This window comes from Drosophila willistoni (genome assembly GCF_018902025.1).
Source record: "Drosophila willistoni isolate 14030-0811.24 chromosome XL unlocalized genomic scaffold, UCI_dwil_1.1 Seg141, whole genome shotgun sequence".
Taxonomy (NCBI): Eukaryota; Metazoa; Arthropoda; class Insecta; order Diptera; family Drosophilidae; genus Drosophila; species Drosophila willistoni.
The window spans coordinates 8046319-8061792 of record NW_025814052.1 but is presented as its reverse complement, the minus strand read 5'-3'; the positions used below and the strand labels follow the sequence as shown (position 1 = coordinate 8061792).

At 41.3% G+C, this 15474-nt stretch overlaps 5 protein-coding genes across 6 annotated transcripts; 2 read left to right on the top strand and 3 right to left on the bottom strand.

Annotated features, from left to right (window-relative positions):
• The first annotated feature begins 2984 nt into the window (after positions 1-2984).
• LOC6648942 (small ubiquitin-related modifier 3) lies at positions 2985-3771 on the top strand. The gene is made up of 3 exons (XM_002071731.4): positions 2985-3104; positions 3347-3463; positions 3536-3771. The coding sequence occupies exons 1-3, from the start codon at positions 3087-3089 to the stop codon at positions 3677-3679; spliced, it is 279 nt and encodes a 92-aa protein (XP_002071767.1). The 5' UTR covers positions 2985-3086; the 3' UTR covers positions 3680-3771.
• Positions 3772-3883: 112 nt separating this feature from the next.
• LOC6648941 (UPF0488 protein CG14286) lies at positions 3884-4903 on the bottom strand. The gene is made up of 3 exons (XM_002071730.4): positions 4618-4903; positions 4414-4548; positions 3884-4283 (listed from the first exon to the last, which is right to left on the bottom strand). The coding sequence occupies exons 1-3, from the start codon at positions 4814-4816 to the stop codon at positions 3958-3960; spliced, it is 660 nt and encodes a 219-aa protein (XP_002071766.1). The 5' UTR covers positions 4817-4903; the 3' UTR covers positions 3884-3957.
• Positions 4904-5182: 279 nt separating this feature from the next.
• On the bottom strand, positions 5183-10550 carry LOC6648940 (ankyrin repeat and LEM domain-containing protein 2 homolog). Its single transcript, XM_023179157.2, has 9 exons — positions 10348-10550; positions 9886-10128; positions 8822-9016; positions 7882-8744; positions 7673-7825; positions 5844-7610; positions 5620-5771; positions 5421-5552; positions 5183-5350 (listed from the first exon to the last, which is right to left on the bottom strand). Exons 2-9 carry the CDS (start codon positions 10088-10090, stop codon positions 5221-5223), a joined length of 3597 nt encoding a protein of 1198 aa, XP_023034925.1. The 5' UTR covers positions 10091-10128; positions 10348-10550; the 3' UTR covers positions 5183-5220.
• A 300-nt stretch (positions 10551-10850) lies between these two features.
• On the top strand, positions 10851-13537 carry LOC6648910 (mRNA-capping enzyme). Of its 2 annotated transcripts, XM_002071728.4 has the most exons (5): positions 10851-11210; positions 11328-12296; positions 12385-12797; positions 12905-13101; positions 13178-13537. In XM_002071728.4, exons 1-5 carry the CDS (start codon positions 11004-11006, stop codon positions 13309-13311), a joined length of 1920 nt encoding a protein of 639 aa, XP_002071764.1. In that variant the 5' UTR covers positions 10851-11003; the 3' UTR covers positions 13312-13537. The 2 variants fall into 2 exon arrangements, with proteins under 2 accessions (XP_002071764.1, XP_046867071.1); XM_047011115.1 differs by lacking the exon at positions 13178-13537 and having other exon boundaries at positions 12873-13047.
• Positions 13538-13582: 45 nt separating this feature from the next.
• LOC6648909 (tRNA-dihydrouridine(20) synthase [NAD(P)+]-like) lies at positions 13583-15301 on the bottom strand. The gene is made up of 3 exons (XM_002071727.4): positions 15019-15301; positions 14000-14956; positions 13583-13933 (listed from the first exon to the last, which is right to left on the bottom strand). The coding sequence occupies exons 1-3, from the start codon at positions 15239-15241 to the stop codon at positions 13683-13685; spliced, it is 1431 nt and encodes a 476-aa protein (XP_002071763.2). The 5' UTR covers positions 15242-15301; the 3' UTR covers positions 13583-13682.
• Positions 15302-15474: the final 173 nt, after the last annotated feature.

Genomic DNA, 15474 nt, shown 5'->3' with positions numbered 1-15474 from the left:
AGATGTTTCTACATACAAATAAATATATACCGTACACTTTATATTACAAGATCACACCAAAACCACGAAATAACTTGTACTTGAATGTCAGCAGCCAACAATATCCACTGACTAGAACAGAAAGCGTACGGTACTCGTAATCAAACACATGCACGCACATAGACATTGTTTGAGAGAGCAGCAGCAGCAGCAGCAGCAAAAGCGAGAGCTTCAGAGAGAGAGAGAGAAATACGAAGTGAGAGACAGAGGCAGACAATGAGCTTCCAACACCTTGTGCACTCCCCCACAAAAAAATTTTTTTTGTTCTCTTTTGGCTGGCAAAACAACACAAAACAGCTGACCGACCGTCTGTATGTGTATGCATGTATTTACATATGTATGTATGAATGTGTAGACATACAGAAGTGTGTGTGCTATTGACATTTTCCTCATCACTGAATATTCTGCAGCCCCGCTACCCTCTTTTTACACACATACATGTACACTCAACACACACACATTCTCTAAAAGACCCCCAAAAAAAAAAAGTAAAAATCACGCAAATTTCACTCAATTTTTGTCTTTCCTTTGTTATAAATAAAAAAATCGATTTGGTATTATTAGTTTTTTGTTTGTAGATTAAGTACGCTTTTCCCAGTATCCTAAATACTATCAAAAGCTTACACACACTTTGTAACAATTAAATTCAAGAGTCTTTGGAAATGGTTTGAGCATTAGTTTCGATCTGGCAGATCTTCGTTATTTATTTCACACTAATTAAGTTTTTACTATGCACATTAAAAGAAAGGGTATACAAGTCAACGTTTCTGCACTTGGATCTAATGGGATCGTTTCTAATATTAATCACTATTCGGATTTCAGTCTATTAAAAACAAATATAATAATAAAAAGAAAAAAAAAAAACAAATACATATAAAAGTCAAGACGTAATAACGAATTGTGCGCTTTTACGTCACAAGTCCGAGCACATGATTTGGGGTTTTTTTTTTGGCGTTTTTATCTACTTTAAAATACGAAAATTGAAATGACAAATAAGGTTGTATGTATATATCTACATACATATGTATGTATGTAGGTATATTTCCTATTAATAAATGGTTTGTCTTCGACGTCATATAATTGAGAATATTATGTACAGCGGGTTATGTATAAAATTACATACATACATATATGCGTATATACACATATGTAAGTAATTATCAGCTGTCAGCTGAGCACAAGCTGTGATCCCAACAAACAGAAAGAGAGAGAGAGAGAGAGAGTGCTGAGTAAGAGCTGAGATGCTGCTGCTACTACACCAATATTGTTGTTGTTGATGTTGAATTTGTGTCGGGCCAAAAGCTACACTGTATAGAGAACACAACCAACTAAGGGTGTATGTGTATGGACGTACATATGTACATACATACATATGTATGTATCTGTGTGGTTTAACAGCTGGTGGAGCATTCACACACAAACAGTCGAAAGCAAGTAAAGTGGAGCACCACTGCCCTACTGACGCTAGATAACGAAAATGGAAATGGAACAACATTCGGCTCGGACTTTTTTATCTTTATTTTATGTACCAAGTTCTCGTAGTTCTGTAAATTTTGCAAACACTCTGTTCTCCGTGTAGTTATAATTTAATATTTTTTCTCTTTTTTTTCTGGATTTTTTTTTTGTAATCACAACTATTATTATCAATTGATTTCAATTATGTTATATACCATTAGGGGGGGCGTGTTGTATAATTGAATTGATTTTATCTATCGGTGTGAACTTGTATTTTTTTAATTAAATTCTATTTGGTTTGCGTTTTTTTTAGTTTTTTTTTTTTGTAATTTTTTTTTAACACCTCCGTTACTTAATTGATGCGCGCGCGTGCAAACGTGTAAAAACGTCTATAGGTCTTGAAATCGTTGTAGTAACTGAAACTGTCGACTGACTTTGACGTGCGAACAACACAACCGAAATACACACACAAACGAACGACCATCCCCAACTTCTATCCCAGGCCCCCAAACCACCCACCCACCCGCGCACACACACACACACACACATACATATGTACATAGATACGTACGCACACAACAGCCGTAATTGCATTCGCCACAAGTTCGCTCTCGTTTACTCTTCCACTGCCCCTATCTCTTTTTTTGAGCCCCTCTCTGTTGTGTACTCTCTTGATGATAGGGCGATTGCTAAATATATATTATCATAAAGATATTCCGGTAAAGCTTTTTTACGTACTACGTGAGAATATATAAAGAAGCTTCAAAAAAGAAAGAAAAAATACACAAAAGAGAGCCCAACTAAAGTCAGTTGCATTTTTAATGCATGTAAAATGTAATGTAAAACATAAGATTAATATTTGTTTCGATTCAATTTTGTAATAAAGAAATTGCAAATTGTGAGACAAAATAAATGCCAATTTTTATCGAAAACTTACACCTCGAATTTGGGCTGATCTCTTTTATTTTTTATTTTTTTTTTTGTCGTAAAACTTGAAATTCAAAACGTGTGTGTTTGTGTATACTATATAAATATTCAGTTGTTGTCAATTTTGTTGTTGTTGTTGTTGTTTGTTTGTTGTCTCTTTGTCTGTTTTGTTTTTAAAGTTTATTGAAACCAAATACACTTTTATTTAGGCATTTTGCATTTGTTTTGTTTGCTGTTGAGAAACAAATGAACTCAGTTAAACAGATCGACACAGTAATCTACATATGTTTATATATATGTAAGCTTTTTGTTTGGAGGTTGGGAGATGAAAGATTTCTTAATTAATAATTCATTTATCGCTCATCATTTCATTCATTATGCTTTATTTATCTGAGAGTACATTTTTTTAAATGTGCCCGCCCAGCCATGTCGATAGGCTAGCTCCGATAATGTCGATTGACCGATAGGTTTTGCTCCGAAATGTCGATTACGATAGGTTTGCTCCAAAATGTCGATTAACCGATAACGATTGCACTTAGCGTCTTGACAGCTCTAATTTTACATTATCAACTTGACAACCCTAATTTACACATTCTCAATTTTGCGGCTTTGCAGCGTTTTTTTCATTTCTTTTTGTGAATAAATTCAAAGAATACAGCATCAGCATGTCGGATGAAAAAAAAGTAAGTACCTAATAACAAAACAATGAGAAAAATATATAGAATTGAATAGAAGCTGGCCAAAATGTCAAACAACGAGAAAACAAGAGCATGTGGATGTATGATGCCGGCCAGCGGCAGCCACCACGCTCACACATACAAGCGCGCACACACACGAATGTAAATGATATACAGTTAGATGGCATGGCGGCGGCATTTATTTTGGCCAATTTTCTTACATTTGTCTTTTCACGTTTTTCTTGCAGACTGAAACCGAGCACATCAATCTGAAGGTCCTGGGACAGGATAATGCAGTAGTTCAATTCAAAATAAAGAAGCATACACCATTGCGCAAACTAATGAATGCCTATTGCGATCGCGCTGTAAGTTCCAAATTCTGCTTACCTTGATATGATTGTAACAATGTTTCATACCCATAAACCTCCTCTTAACAGGGCCTTTCCATGCAAGTGGTGCGTTTCCGTTTTGATGGACAACCAATCAATGAGAATGACACGCCCACCTCACTCGAAATGGAGGAAGGCGACACAATTGAAGTGTACCAGCAACAGACCGGTGGTATGGACGAGTCCTTCTGAGATTTTGCAACACCCACCGCTGTAACTTCAACTAAATCATAAAACATAGAGTTAATTCAAAGTCTAAAATATATTCCCAATAATTATAAACATTTCTTTGGCGTTAGCGTTTTTGTTTTTTAAAGACGGGAAAAGAAATCGAACATTCTTTCACGAGATGAAACGATACAGCCTGATACATAAAAAAAAAGTCTCGGGGTCGGATTAATTCTTATAATTACTCGTACGTTTTATTTTGTAGAAAAGAGCAAAATATGCGTGTATAGGTATAACAAAAATTAGCCGTTTAGCTTTAATCCACTAATATTTATATCATTAGCCTGGTAATCTTGCTCTGGATCAATAACAAAATTAAATTTAAATGGGCTTCCTCCTGTTGTATCTGATGAAAAGTTAATTTGAGCAGTTTCCTTAGGCGTCACGGATTCAGACGAGATTACCACCGATGAGGAGGATGACGAATTATTTTCAGGGGGATTTGCAAAATTGAATCGAAAATCTTTGCCAGTTGTAAGTAATGCTGATCTCTTCACAAAACTTGACTTCTTGCTGGTAGCGTCTGATGATGCTGCTGATGGTTCGGTGAATTTAATTTGTTTGGCAGCTACATGAAAGTAAAAGAGACAGAGTTAGTTTAAAAACAAAAAGTAATTCTGACAAGGAAAATTTGCTAGGTCATGCATCAACTCTAACTCTAATTTGTTTCATCTCAAATACAATCAAATTAATCTCACCTAGTCCCATTTTTTTCTCTTCTTGTTGCATTTTAGCCCGATAATCGCCCATGGATAGCTTCATCACTTGCCTTTTTTTAATGAGCGGTGCAGTTTGACTGGTTAATATTTTTAGGTTCTTGGCCGTGTCCTCAGCTTGAAAATGACAAGGACAAAAAGTATTTCAACATTTACAGTTAACACAATGTATTTTAGGATACGCACCAACTTTTTGACTCAGTTTTCCGCTCTCAAGAGCCGCCTGTAGCTGGTGGACACACCAACACAATTCTACTTCGAACTGTATGTTACTGTCCCCATCGAATCCTGCATCATTTGTTGCCGGCGGTGTTGTTGGCTTCTTAAGGGCACCGCTAATTGGTGGCGGCTTGTTTATAGATTTTGGCGTCTTTCTACGATGCATTCTCTCACAGTTTAGTTAAAATTTTTAAGCAAAATGTGCTTTCAGCGGCAATAACAACAATCTGCAGCAGGGTTGCCACCGCCACAGTGATACACAACCATTGTTGCCAGATGCCACATTTTGGACACAGCTGACTAAAAAACCACGCGGGCTCATTCAAATTACATTTTACATATTTGTTCAATACATTCATTTGTTATTAAACAAAAACTTAACAAGTCTTATCAAAAAAAAAAAAAAAAAATTAAGATCTAAATCTTTGTATTCATTAGTTTTCAGTTTATTTTCAAATATTCCAATTTATCAACAAAAAAAAAAATTTCAAGACGCATTCATAATAAATATACATCTATATAAATTATAGAATAATACAATGTTTTCAATGGGCTTTTTATTTAAAATGCTTAAAATAGCGGCACTGCCTCGCTAGTGCTGCCGCCGTTTTGGCCAGCTTTGAGAGGTCGACCTCCACCATTACCATTTGATGCATAAATGGGTTTATGGGTCTTTTTTATATTCCTCGGCGAGGGGAAGCTAAAAAGAAACACAAAACAAAAATAATTCTACTGCGGGCCACTGCGGTGCTAACACTTTATATACTCACAGTTCCATTTCAGCCGCTGAGAAACTTTCCATGGCTGATTTCCAGGCATGGACATGCGGCAAAGTTTCCTTCTTAATATCGACATTGAATATGGCATTCAAGACATCCAAATCCCGCTTGGTTGGCTCTTTTCTACAAATGAAATATTAAATTTCAATTAAAAAAAAAATTAAAAAGCGGTGGGGGACTTTAAACTAACCCAAAGATAAACAGCTCATAGCGTGGTGTTGCGAACTCATCCAATTGGATCGAATGGCGTGGAGAGAGATTGTCGGGTGGCGTTAAATAGAGATCCTCTTGTTCATCATCACTGCTATTGATGCTGTTCGAATCAAAGTACTGGCAATCGTACTGAAATAATAAATTTGTAAATCATACGTTAATTACATTAAATTGTTTATATAGACACAACTTTTGACTCACATAGAGCGTTCGTTCATCATCATCATCCTCGCTGTCTTCACCAGCCACACCATTATCATCGTCGTCATCATCATCGCTGTTGTTGTTGGTGCAACGCCAATCGGTGAACGTGGACTTCTTACCGGACGTCACAGCAGCCACGTTAGTCATTGAGCCAACACGTAAACTGGCGGCAGTTTGGCTCGTCATTGGCTGCGTCTGCATGTTGACTTGGGCCTGATTGTGCGCCTGGCTTTTGGCCTGTGCTTGAGCAGCACGATACGATTCTGTACGTTTTCGTCGGCTTGTCTTGCGACTGAGATTCGCGTCCCAAATGCAGGCACAGGACTTCTCCGCCTCCCAGGCTGCCGAACACAGATCCTCTGTCTTTAGTGCATCGGGTGAAACGGCTTCAGCAGTCGATACAGTTGTTTCAAGCATTGACCGCAATCCAGCGCACACACACTCTAAATGTTCACGTCGTTCACCGGCCAGTTGAAGTAATTTACGCAGCATTTGGAGCAATTGCAGGCACATTGCAACACTAACCTCCTGTGAGTGGGCTATATAGCTTGCCACCAGATGGGCAATGCGTGAATGCACTTTGCTAAAGTCGACAGTAAGGAAACGGCTATCGTCCTTGAAGCTCACTATAAGTGATTTCAGTCTTTTAAGTTCCGATAAGAGTGTGTCATTAATGGACACCATGTTGCCTATATTATTGATGATGGTCTTGGTAATACGCTTGGCGAACACTTGCAATGATTTCTCTACACAGGTGTACGGAGTCATCACCTGAGTCGTTATCGTTGTCGTGGTGGTGGTTTTGTGGTTGTTGGTAATATTGGTCAGTGCGCCACTGGCTGCGGCTGCTGCTGTAGACGAAGACGACTCCAATTCCTTGTCCAGACCCTCCGCCACTAAATCTAAATATTGATCCAATTGGGCGAAATTCCATAAATTCTGATCAGTGATTCTCTCAGATTGTGCTTGCTGCTGCTGCAATAGCAGCGCCTGTTGCTCCTGTTCGGATTTCTCAAGTAAATAGCTCTCAAAACAATTTAGACCATCCGGCATGGTAATATCAACAAATGCATCCAAAAAATCCCAATATTCCCGCCATTCTAATTGCTCCTGATGTGCCAAATGTCGCCCCACCACTTCCAGTCCCTTTTCAATATCGGAATTCTTAATATGACGCTCGCGAAAGCTATCATTCCAAGTGTCATCCATACCAATTCTTGGCGATGAAATGTCCATCATCGAATAGCTGTGTAAATCGCCTGCAATTGGTGATTGCTCGCAATCCTGATTATTGCGATACACCTCAAACACATCTCGTCTCATCTGTCTTATCGGTGTGGCTGGTAAATCTAATAAACGACGTTTTCCAGCCAACATCTTTAGGCAATTATTGTTATTATTATTCTCAATGCAGAGCGATGGCGATGATGGCGAGGATTCCTGTGCACCCATCGAATTCGACTCGACGAGCAACTTGGGACTGAAGAGCACACGCCGGCTAGGAAGGTTGGGACTACCATTGCCATTGCCATAGTGTGAACTCCTGTTGAAAATCGATTTATTTGGCGTTGTCTTCACCGGTGAATCGTAGGGCGAATGAGGCGTAGCAGTCAACGGTGATAATGTATTATTGCTAATCCGCGGTGGTGTCTTCCAACGGCGATAGAAATTGAATGCCGTGTCTCGTGGCATTGGACCAGCCACAGCGCTTATGGCCAGATCCACACTAAGTCGTTCGTTCTCCTCACATATCGACTGTAATACCTGCAGGTAAAAAATTACAATAAGAAACTAGACAAATAATCAGATGGGCTTCAGGGGCTTACGGGTTGTTCGTGGGGCGTATAGGGTTGACCAACTTGGGGCGGAAGCTCATTGCCCGCGGCCCGTAATACAGGCACATAATAGGGATCAGAAAGCAAAACTTGTAGTTTCTTAACTATCTCTGGTCCAGCATTTGGTGCACGATAACAAATTATCTGAAACATCATATATAGTTTAATATTAATTAATGTATTATATATTTATTACTCACATCTTTTGGATATTTCCCCTCAATATTGGCCAAGGATTTACATTGGGGATACGATATAAGGACTTCAACCATGGCCACATGACCATTTTTGACAGCAAAATGCAAAGGTGTCTCGCCCCGTCCCTTGTCGGGCATGTTCAAATAGTAATCCAATATATTATCATTTAGAGCCGCACACATTTCGCCGCTGCCCTTTTTGCCGACAAACAGTTGGGTAAACTCCCGATCGGCGAGAATTTTAAGTAACAGCTCCGCAACACGAGCCTGATTGGTTTGTGCACAAATGTGCATGGCGTTATAGCGATATCCCTCCTTAAGGCTTGTCGGTGTATCGCCATTGCTAATGATATAGCGTGGATTCTCCCAGACAATGCGTTTCACCCGAGAGACATTGCCAACCTCGATTAGTTTTCGGAATTCGACTAGCTCCTGCTTGGTGGGTGCACGGAATGCTTGACGCTCAGCGTTAATAGACGACAACGCCGACGAGGAGGAGGAGGAGGCAGAGGAGACAATTGATGATGACGATGACGATGACGATGTTGTTGTTGTGGCTGATGCTGCTGAAGACGTGGATAGAGATCCTGATGACTCCGGTCTGCTCATGGTAATGCTATTATTATTATTGTTATTAATATTATTATGATGATTGGCAGTGGACGATTGATTTGAAAAATTAGCTAGCAAAGAGCAAATGGAGGAGAGAGGCGAACCGGCGTTCCCAGAATTGCCACTACCACTAGTTGGTGATGAGCTATACGGCGACCAATTGGCGGTAGCGCCACCATTGCCGCCATCTGTAGAGTTGCTGCCTCCGGCGGTTCCCCTGATGTGGTTATTACTCGGCGAATGTGGGTTGGTCTCTGTGTAAATACATAATGGGTGGGGGAGGCACATTTATCTCGATAATTGTCAATTAATTATTCAACAAAGTACTTACTGCTGGCCGACTTGCTGTTGGATGACGACGATTTTCCGAAACGCTTCAATGATTCGATGCTCTCGAAACCGAATTGTACATAGCTTTCCGCCTGCTCACGATTTGGAAATTCTCGCAATCTTCCCTCTTTATAGATACGCAGCACATCCAGTGCCTTGGATTTTTCCATGAAGATGAGCCAAAGCGGCGAGTCCGCTATGCAGAAGCCAAATGAAAGAAAAACAGACAAATAAGTAAGTTAAGACAAATTACTTGACGTTATTGGTCACGCCACGCAAAAACTGGGGAAATCACAGACCAGCCAAGAAACTTGTGAAGCAAAACAAAACCAAAGAGGAGAATATGCGGGACGCATGCGGTGACACGTGGAGGGCAACAGGCATGATCAACTGCGTCTGACGTATTTCTTGGCACAATGCCGAGGCCCAAGTGGCTGTGTTTTTTTTTTTTTTTTAAATAGGGTATTATCCGTGAGGAATTGACTGAATTAACTATATAGAAACCAGGAAGTAACTGTATATATGTATTAGCATTCGATCGATATAAACATGACGAATTCCAATTGATAAACATTTTGTTTGTTTACTTATGGGCAATAAGGATCAGTACAAACAAGCTGACAAGGAGCGGCTTTTTCAATGCTACTAGAGGCTCTTTAAATACATTTGTATTTAACCAAACATAAACAACTTAAATTTGATTTGCTTAGAAATGTCAGTTTATGTGTTGACATCCCAGGTCCATAGCATATATAAATATTAATCCGCCGGGGTGGCGATCGAATTGCGTATCTTTAGAGGTCTTTGTACTTTTTGCGTATGCCTTGGCATATTATAAATAAACGTTCAACAAAAATTATGTGTGTCGACAGGCAGGCAAAATAAATAAATAAGTAAACGGAGAGTAGAATAGAGAGAGAGAGAGAGAGAGAGAATAAACAAACGAAGGAGATAGAGGGAGAACAGTGACAGGTCAAGGTTCTGGACAAAAGAACTTAATCATTTTTACACACCCACTCACACACACATAACTGGTGAAAAAAGGTTAATATTGTAATTACTTACGTGGATATTCCGGATCCTCGTATTTGTAGTCGTTGGCAATGTCATTTGTCCCAGTAGCCGTCGGAGCGGTTGCCGATGTTGCTGCCCCTGCCATCATCTCTGGAGATGTTCGTATATTGATAGCCGCTATAGATCCTGCACACTTGGCTGCTGTGCCCTCAAAGCCATCCTTCGATGGCGGAATGTAGACGCCAAAGAACGACATCTTTGGCTGGATGAGACGAGTGTGAATGTTGCTGCTTGCTGGCGTTTCCACAAAACACGTTAGACGGCAGATTGTTCCCGCGGCACCAACAGATGATGACACGCAAAAGAGCGAGACAGCAAAGGAACATAATGGCGAATTAAACAGTTAGTTTTTTTTAATCTTTATTGCAACTGCCTTCGGTTTCCTCTCCCCCCCTAAATGATGCGATTGCCAAATTTCGCAAAAAAAATGGCGTCGTTTGGATAGCGACTTACCGATTTGTTATTTTAAATGAATTTCAGCGGTTTATGTGACATTCTTTAGTTTCCACCGACGCTTTTTTCTCAAATTAAAACAGAGCACGATTCCAATTGTTTTATTTTTTCCTTTTTATGTGAAAACAAAATTTAAACAAAAAGGAGTTCTTAAACAGACATTTATAGAGGGGGCTGTTTGTTTTTGTGAAATGTTTTTCAGTGTTGCGAACTGTCAAACTTTTTGTGTGTTGTCGACATTTACGCACACTTGAAATTAAGGGCTGGAAAACAAACATATAGAATTTGATTTGAAAAAGGCGCCAAACTACAACAAAAGTAAAGAATGCCTTTTAGACGAAAGAAAGGGAAAATAATCACATCTATAGCATAATTTGATGAGCTTATTTTTTTCCAACTGCCCCCTGTTTTTATCCGGCTCTGATTTTTTATCCGACATTGAACAACAGACGCAGAGCCAACATCTGTTACTCCTCTGTTAATTAACAATTACTTAACATTTTCTTAACAGACTCAATTTTGAGACCGCAAAAGACGACGCATGAATTAAAACTAAATCTAATTTAGTTGATTTTCAACTTATTGTGGTAAATAGTGGCAACAGCAAAGAGGATCGGAGCATCTGGGTGAGCAGCACCATCGCCATCGCCATCGCCATGTCAGATTCACATCGAGAACGGGGTGACCGCGGCTCTGGTCCGCTGCCAAATCGATGGCTTTACTGTCCACGCAAGAGCGACACACTCATTTCGGAACGCTTCCTTGCCTTCAAGACTCCTCTGAATCAATCCTTTCAGGACAAAATGCCTATCGAGTGCACCTTTCGGCCTGAGATGCTTTTCGATTATTGTAAAACACTAAAGGTAAAACCAAACATTTTCTGGATGTCCCCAATTTCGTTTCCTAATCCTCTCCTTTCTCCACTTTTTCGCCACTTTTTCCTCTTCCCATGGCGTTAATTTTGCACTTCATCTATTCAGCACAAACTGGGTCTCTGGGTGGATTTGACTAACACGAAACGCTTCTATGATCGCTCCATAGTGGAGGAGCGTGGCGCCCAATATATTAAGCTTCAGTGTCGTGGTCACGGAGAGACTCCGTCGCTGGAGCAGACGCACAGCTTCATTGAGATTGTCGATAATTTCATCAATGAGCGACCATTCGATGTGATTGCTGTCCACTGTACGCATGGGTTCAATCGCACAGGATTCTTGATTGTCTCCTACATGGTGGAGCGTCTCGATTGCTCGGTGGAGGCCGCTTTGTCGGTTTTTGCTAACGCTCGACCACCGGGCATCTACAAGCAAGATTACATTAATGAGTTATTTCGACGCTATGATGATGAGGAGGATGCTCCAGCCGCACCGGAGCAGCCCAACTGGTGCCTGGAATATGATGACAGCAATGGCAATGACAACGGACATGGCGATCATGGCCATGCTGAGCACAACAATAAAAGGCGCCATCATGACGATGCCTCCACATCCTCAGCCGCTGGAGAAGAAGATGCCGGCGAGGATGACGATCAGGGCGAGGGTGAGGCCAGTGGTTCGTCTGGTCCAGCTGGTGGTAGTAAAAAGAAACGACGCCGCGAGATGGTCATTAAGAATGCCCAGTTTATGGAAGGTGTTCCTGGCGTTACCCATTTCACGGATCAGTCCCGCCTAACTGAGCTTCAGCGTAAGGTGCAGGACTGGTGCCATTGGGAAAAGAGTGGATTCCCTGGATCGCAGCCAGTATCCATGGATAGACACAATATCAGAAGGCTCAGCGAGATTCCCTATCGTGTGTCATGGAAAGCCGATGGCACACGCTACATGATGCTCATAGATGGTCGGGACGAGGTATATTTCTTCGATCGCAATCACTCCTGTTTCAAGGTGGATAATGTCACATTTGTGAATGGCAAAAATCTAAATGAACATCTCGAAGGAACGCTTCTTGATGGGGTAAGTCTAGAATTTTGCGGCAAATTCAAACAACTCCACATAATAAAACGTGAAATTTTTGTTTTTCTGCTTGTGCTGCCAACGCTAGGAGATGGTGTTAGATAAGATTGGCAAAATGGTGACACCTCGTTATCTGGTTTACGACATTGTTCGCATCTCTAATCGCGATGTTCGCGATGAGCCATTCTATCCCAATCGGCTCGAATACATAGAGCATGATGTGATTGGTCCTCGCATTAAGGGCATGAAGGAAGGCATTATTAATCAGCGTCTACAATCGTTTAGTGTGCGCAACAAAGGATTTTGGGATATTTGGACGTCTGGTCGTCTGTTGGGAGAAAAATTCTCACGTACATTAGCCCATGAGCCCGATGGACTGATCTTCCAGCCGTCGAAGCAGCCCTATACAGCTGGCGTTTGCTGCGATGTCTTCAAATGGAAACCACATGAGCTTAATTCGGTGGATTTTCGCCTAAAGATCATAACCGAAAGCGGCGAGGGGTGAGGCGATGATGAATGATATGACATATATATATATATAACAAAAACAAAACAAAAAAAAAAAAACATTTAAAGAATGCCAATACCAAATCCTTCCTGCTTCGCAGGTTGCTCACCAAAAAAGTGGGCTTCCTCTATGTGGGCGGTCACGATGCAGCATTCGGCCGCATGCAGAAGCTAACCCAGGAGATACGAGAGCTGGACAACAGGATTGTTGAGTGCACAATGAATCAGTATGGCAACTGGGAATTTCTTCGCGAGCGCACAGACAAAAAGCTACCCAATAGCTATAATACGGCAGTTGGTGAGTACATATCAAAATCATCTAATAGTTTTGATGTTCCATATTCATTTTGTGTCTATCGTCTCTCCGTTTTTAGCCGTCGTGGAGAGCATCAGGCATCCGATAACCAAGGAAAATCTATTAAACTATATAGCCAATTATGGATTTCGCGACGATCATGGCATGATGCCGCCGCCACATCAAGGCCAACAACGAAGGCCTCAGCACTAACTAAAACCCACATCTACTCCTAATCCTCCCCCCACCCCACAACAAATGCTATTGTAACCAATCCCGATGTTGATCCTGTACCACTTTTGTCCTGCATCTCTTTTTCTATCTTTGGACCCCCCCCCCCAACCCGCCACATCTACATCATCCAGAACAGACAAACAACTCTAGGAAGCTCTATAAATAATATTAAAATATTAATAAAGAAATAAGGCCAATAATGTAATTATGACTGCGAACTCATCTGAGATTTCAAAAGGACATAAATGACTGATGTCTAGGAATCTTTTATATAAAGGTCTTCTCCTTATCATTCTTCTTCATTATGTTACAAGTAAAATTCGTCTAGCTAATACTTAAGACTGTATTTCTTAACGAATAAGGCTGCCATTATGGCGTAACATTTCTTCATCCATCTGGCCCATGTGAAGTAGGGCAACCAGAGCTGCGCCCTGTTCTGCTTGTTTTTTGTTCTTCTCCCAGAAGGTGCTGCTGAAACGTTGACCATCAAATAGGCAAACGGCTCGAAAGAGTTTATCACATTGTTTCGTCTCATAGGCTGGTGGGGATTTAGACAAACGACCGGCGTGAACATAAAGGCGGGTTTTTGGTAATTCCGTGTCTGCAATATATTAAAGAGGGCTAAGAGAAGCAGTTCGATGACAACAAACCTGGCACTACAACTTACCACTCTGATATGTAGAACGCAGAAAGGCCACATGGCGACAAATGAGACCAGCAAGACGATCCTTTTCGTCCTCCTCTTCTAGTTCTTGTTGCAACTTTTGCCTTTTGGCAGGCTGGACCTCAGCACGTCCCACATTGCCCTGCTCCTTGAGTTCCAGTTGACGACGGCGGCAATAATCGCCTAGCTGCCAAATCTCACAGATTTGCTGTAGAGTCTGACATTGAAGGAATAGTTTGCCACGCGGCGTCTCTTGAAGCTCACGTAGTATGCTCTGCACACAATATTTGGCGTTGTGAGGCGCATTGTCATAGTCCACACAGAGTCGCAGATATTTCGTGATTATCTCATCCATGGGTAGCAGACCATCGCGACGAAATATACTAACATTGAGCTGGGCAGCACGTGCCACCATTACGCTTGCAGCGCCACATTCCAACTGGAATTTGAGCAAATCGTCATAACAATGCATATGACGGGAGCCGCCATTGGCTATGACAGGAATGGTAACGGATTGGGCCACCTCTCGCAAGACGTCAGGATGCGGCTGATGTTGCGGTCGCTCATCGCGTGTGCGGGCATGAATGCCAATCGCTGCAATGCCAGTGGCAGCCAGTTTTTGCACCAGGGCGATTGTGTCAGCCACATCCGGCAGAATGCGTATTTTGCAGGTGACTGGTATCTCCAGATTTGAGCATAAGGTGGACAATATTTGGGCTGCCTTGTCGGGTTCGGCCAATAGAGCGGCACCCATGCCACCTTTGATGGAAAATTCCTTTGGACATCCCATATTGATGTCCAAGCCGGATATATCCCGCTGCAGCAGCTTGCCAACAGCTAAGGCCCGTTCCGCATCACTGGTACCCATCTGCAAGACCAACTGAGATGTCTCCTGGGCACAAGTGCGAAACACGACTGTCCCGTCCGATGGATCCACAAAGTCCACAGTTCCCAATGCATCTGACGGAGAATAAGGTAAATAATTAGACATTGGGACATACATATATCCGTGGTGTACTTACGATTCGGTCGGCGTATGCTCTTGATTAACTTTAGATCAATCAACTCCTCAGTGTAGACAATATCCGCTCCCATTTCCAGGGCAAGTAGGCGCATGGGCAGCGTCCCAACCCGCACCATGGGTGCCAATATTAGTTTATTGCTATATTCCAATCTTTGACGTGTTCGCATTTTATTGATCCACCACGAGTTGGATGCCGCCTTTGTCCACAAACGTTGGAGCATGAAAGCAATAATAATGTAAATTGGACAATGTGATTGCAATCAGCTGTTGGTTGGTCCGTTTCCAGTGTGGCCATATTTTTAAAAACCATATTTTGTATACATACACCTATTTGCATACCCTTCAAACGCATTCGCAAGCGGTATATTAGTTTCATTATGAATTCAGTATGAATTTATTATATGAGCTCTGTTTCAATTTATTTTTTTAAATGTATTCTGTTCTGGAATTAACA

Coding starts and splice junctions, on each gene's coding strand:
- LOC6648940 (XM_023179157.2), bottom strand. CDS start 10,090: ATGTCGTTCTTTGGCGTCTACATTCCGCCATCGAAGGATGGCTTTGAG. Junction 5,553..5,619: donor TATGAGCTGTTTATCTTTGG/GTTAGTTTAAAG, acceptor TTTCATTTGTAG/AAAAGAGCCAACCAAGCGGG. Junction 5,351..5,420: donor TCAGCGGCTGAAATGGAACT/GTGAGTATATAA, acceptor GTTTCTTTTTAG/CTTCCCCTCGCCGAGGAATA.
- LOC6648941 (XM_002071730.4), bottom strand. CDS start 4,816: ATGCATCGTAGAAAGACGCCAAAATCTATAAACAAGCCGCCACCAATT. Junction 4,549..4,617: donor AAAACTGAGTCAAAAAGTTG/GTGCGTATCCTA, acceptor GTCATTTTCAAG/CTGAGGACACGGCCAAGAAC. Junction 4,284..4,413: donor AGAGAAAAAAATGGGACTAG/GTGAGATTAATT, acceptor ACTTTCATGTAG/CTGCCAAACAAATTAAATTC.
- LOC6648942 (XM_002071731.4), top strand. Junction 3,464..3,535: donor ATGCCTATTGCGATCGCGCT/GTAAGTTCCAAA, acceptor TCCTCTTAACAG/GGCCTTTCCATGCAAGTGGT.
- LOC6648909 (XM_002071727.4), bottom strand. CDS start 15,241: ATGCTCCAACGTTTGTGGACAAAGGCGGCATCCAACTCGTGGTGGATC. Junction 14,957..15,018: donor GAGCATACGCCGACCGAATC/GTAAGTACACCA, acceptor ATTCTCCGTCAG/ATGCATTGGGAACTGTGGAC. Junction 13,934..13,999: donor GCGTTCTACATATCAGAGTG/GTAAGTTGTAGT, acceptor AATATATTGCAG/ACACGGAATTACCAAAAACC.
- LOC6648910 (XM_002071728.4), top strand. CDS start 11,004: ATGTCAGATTCACATCGAGAACGGGGTGACCGCGGCTCTGGTCCGCTG. Junction 11,211..11,327: donor ATTATTGTAAAACACTAAAG/GTAAAACCAAAC, acceptor TCATCTATTCAG/CACAAACTGGGTCTCTGGGT. Junction 13,102..13,177: donor TAGCTATAATACGGCAGTTG/GTGAGTACATAT, acceptor CTCCGTTTTTAG/CCGTCGTGGAGAGCATCAGG.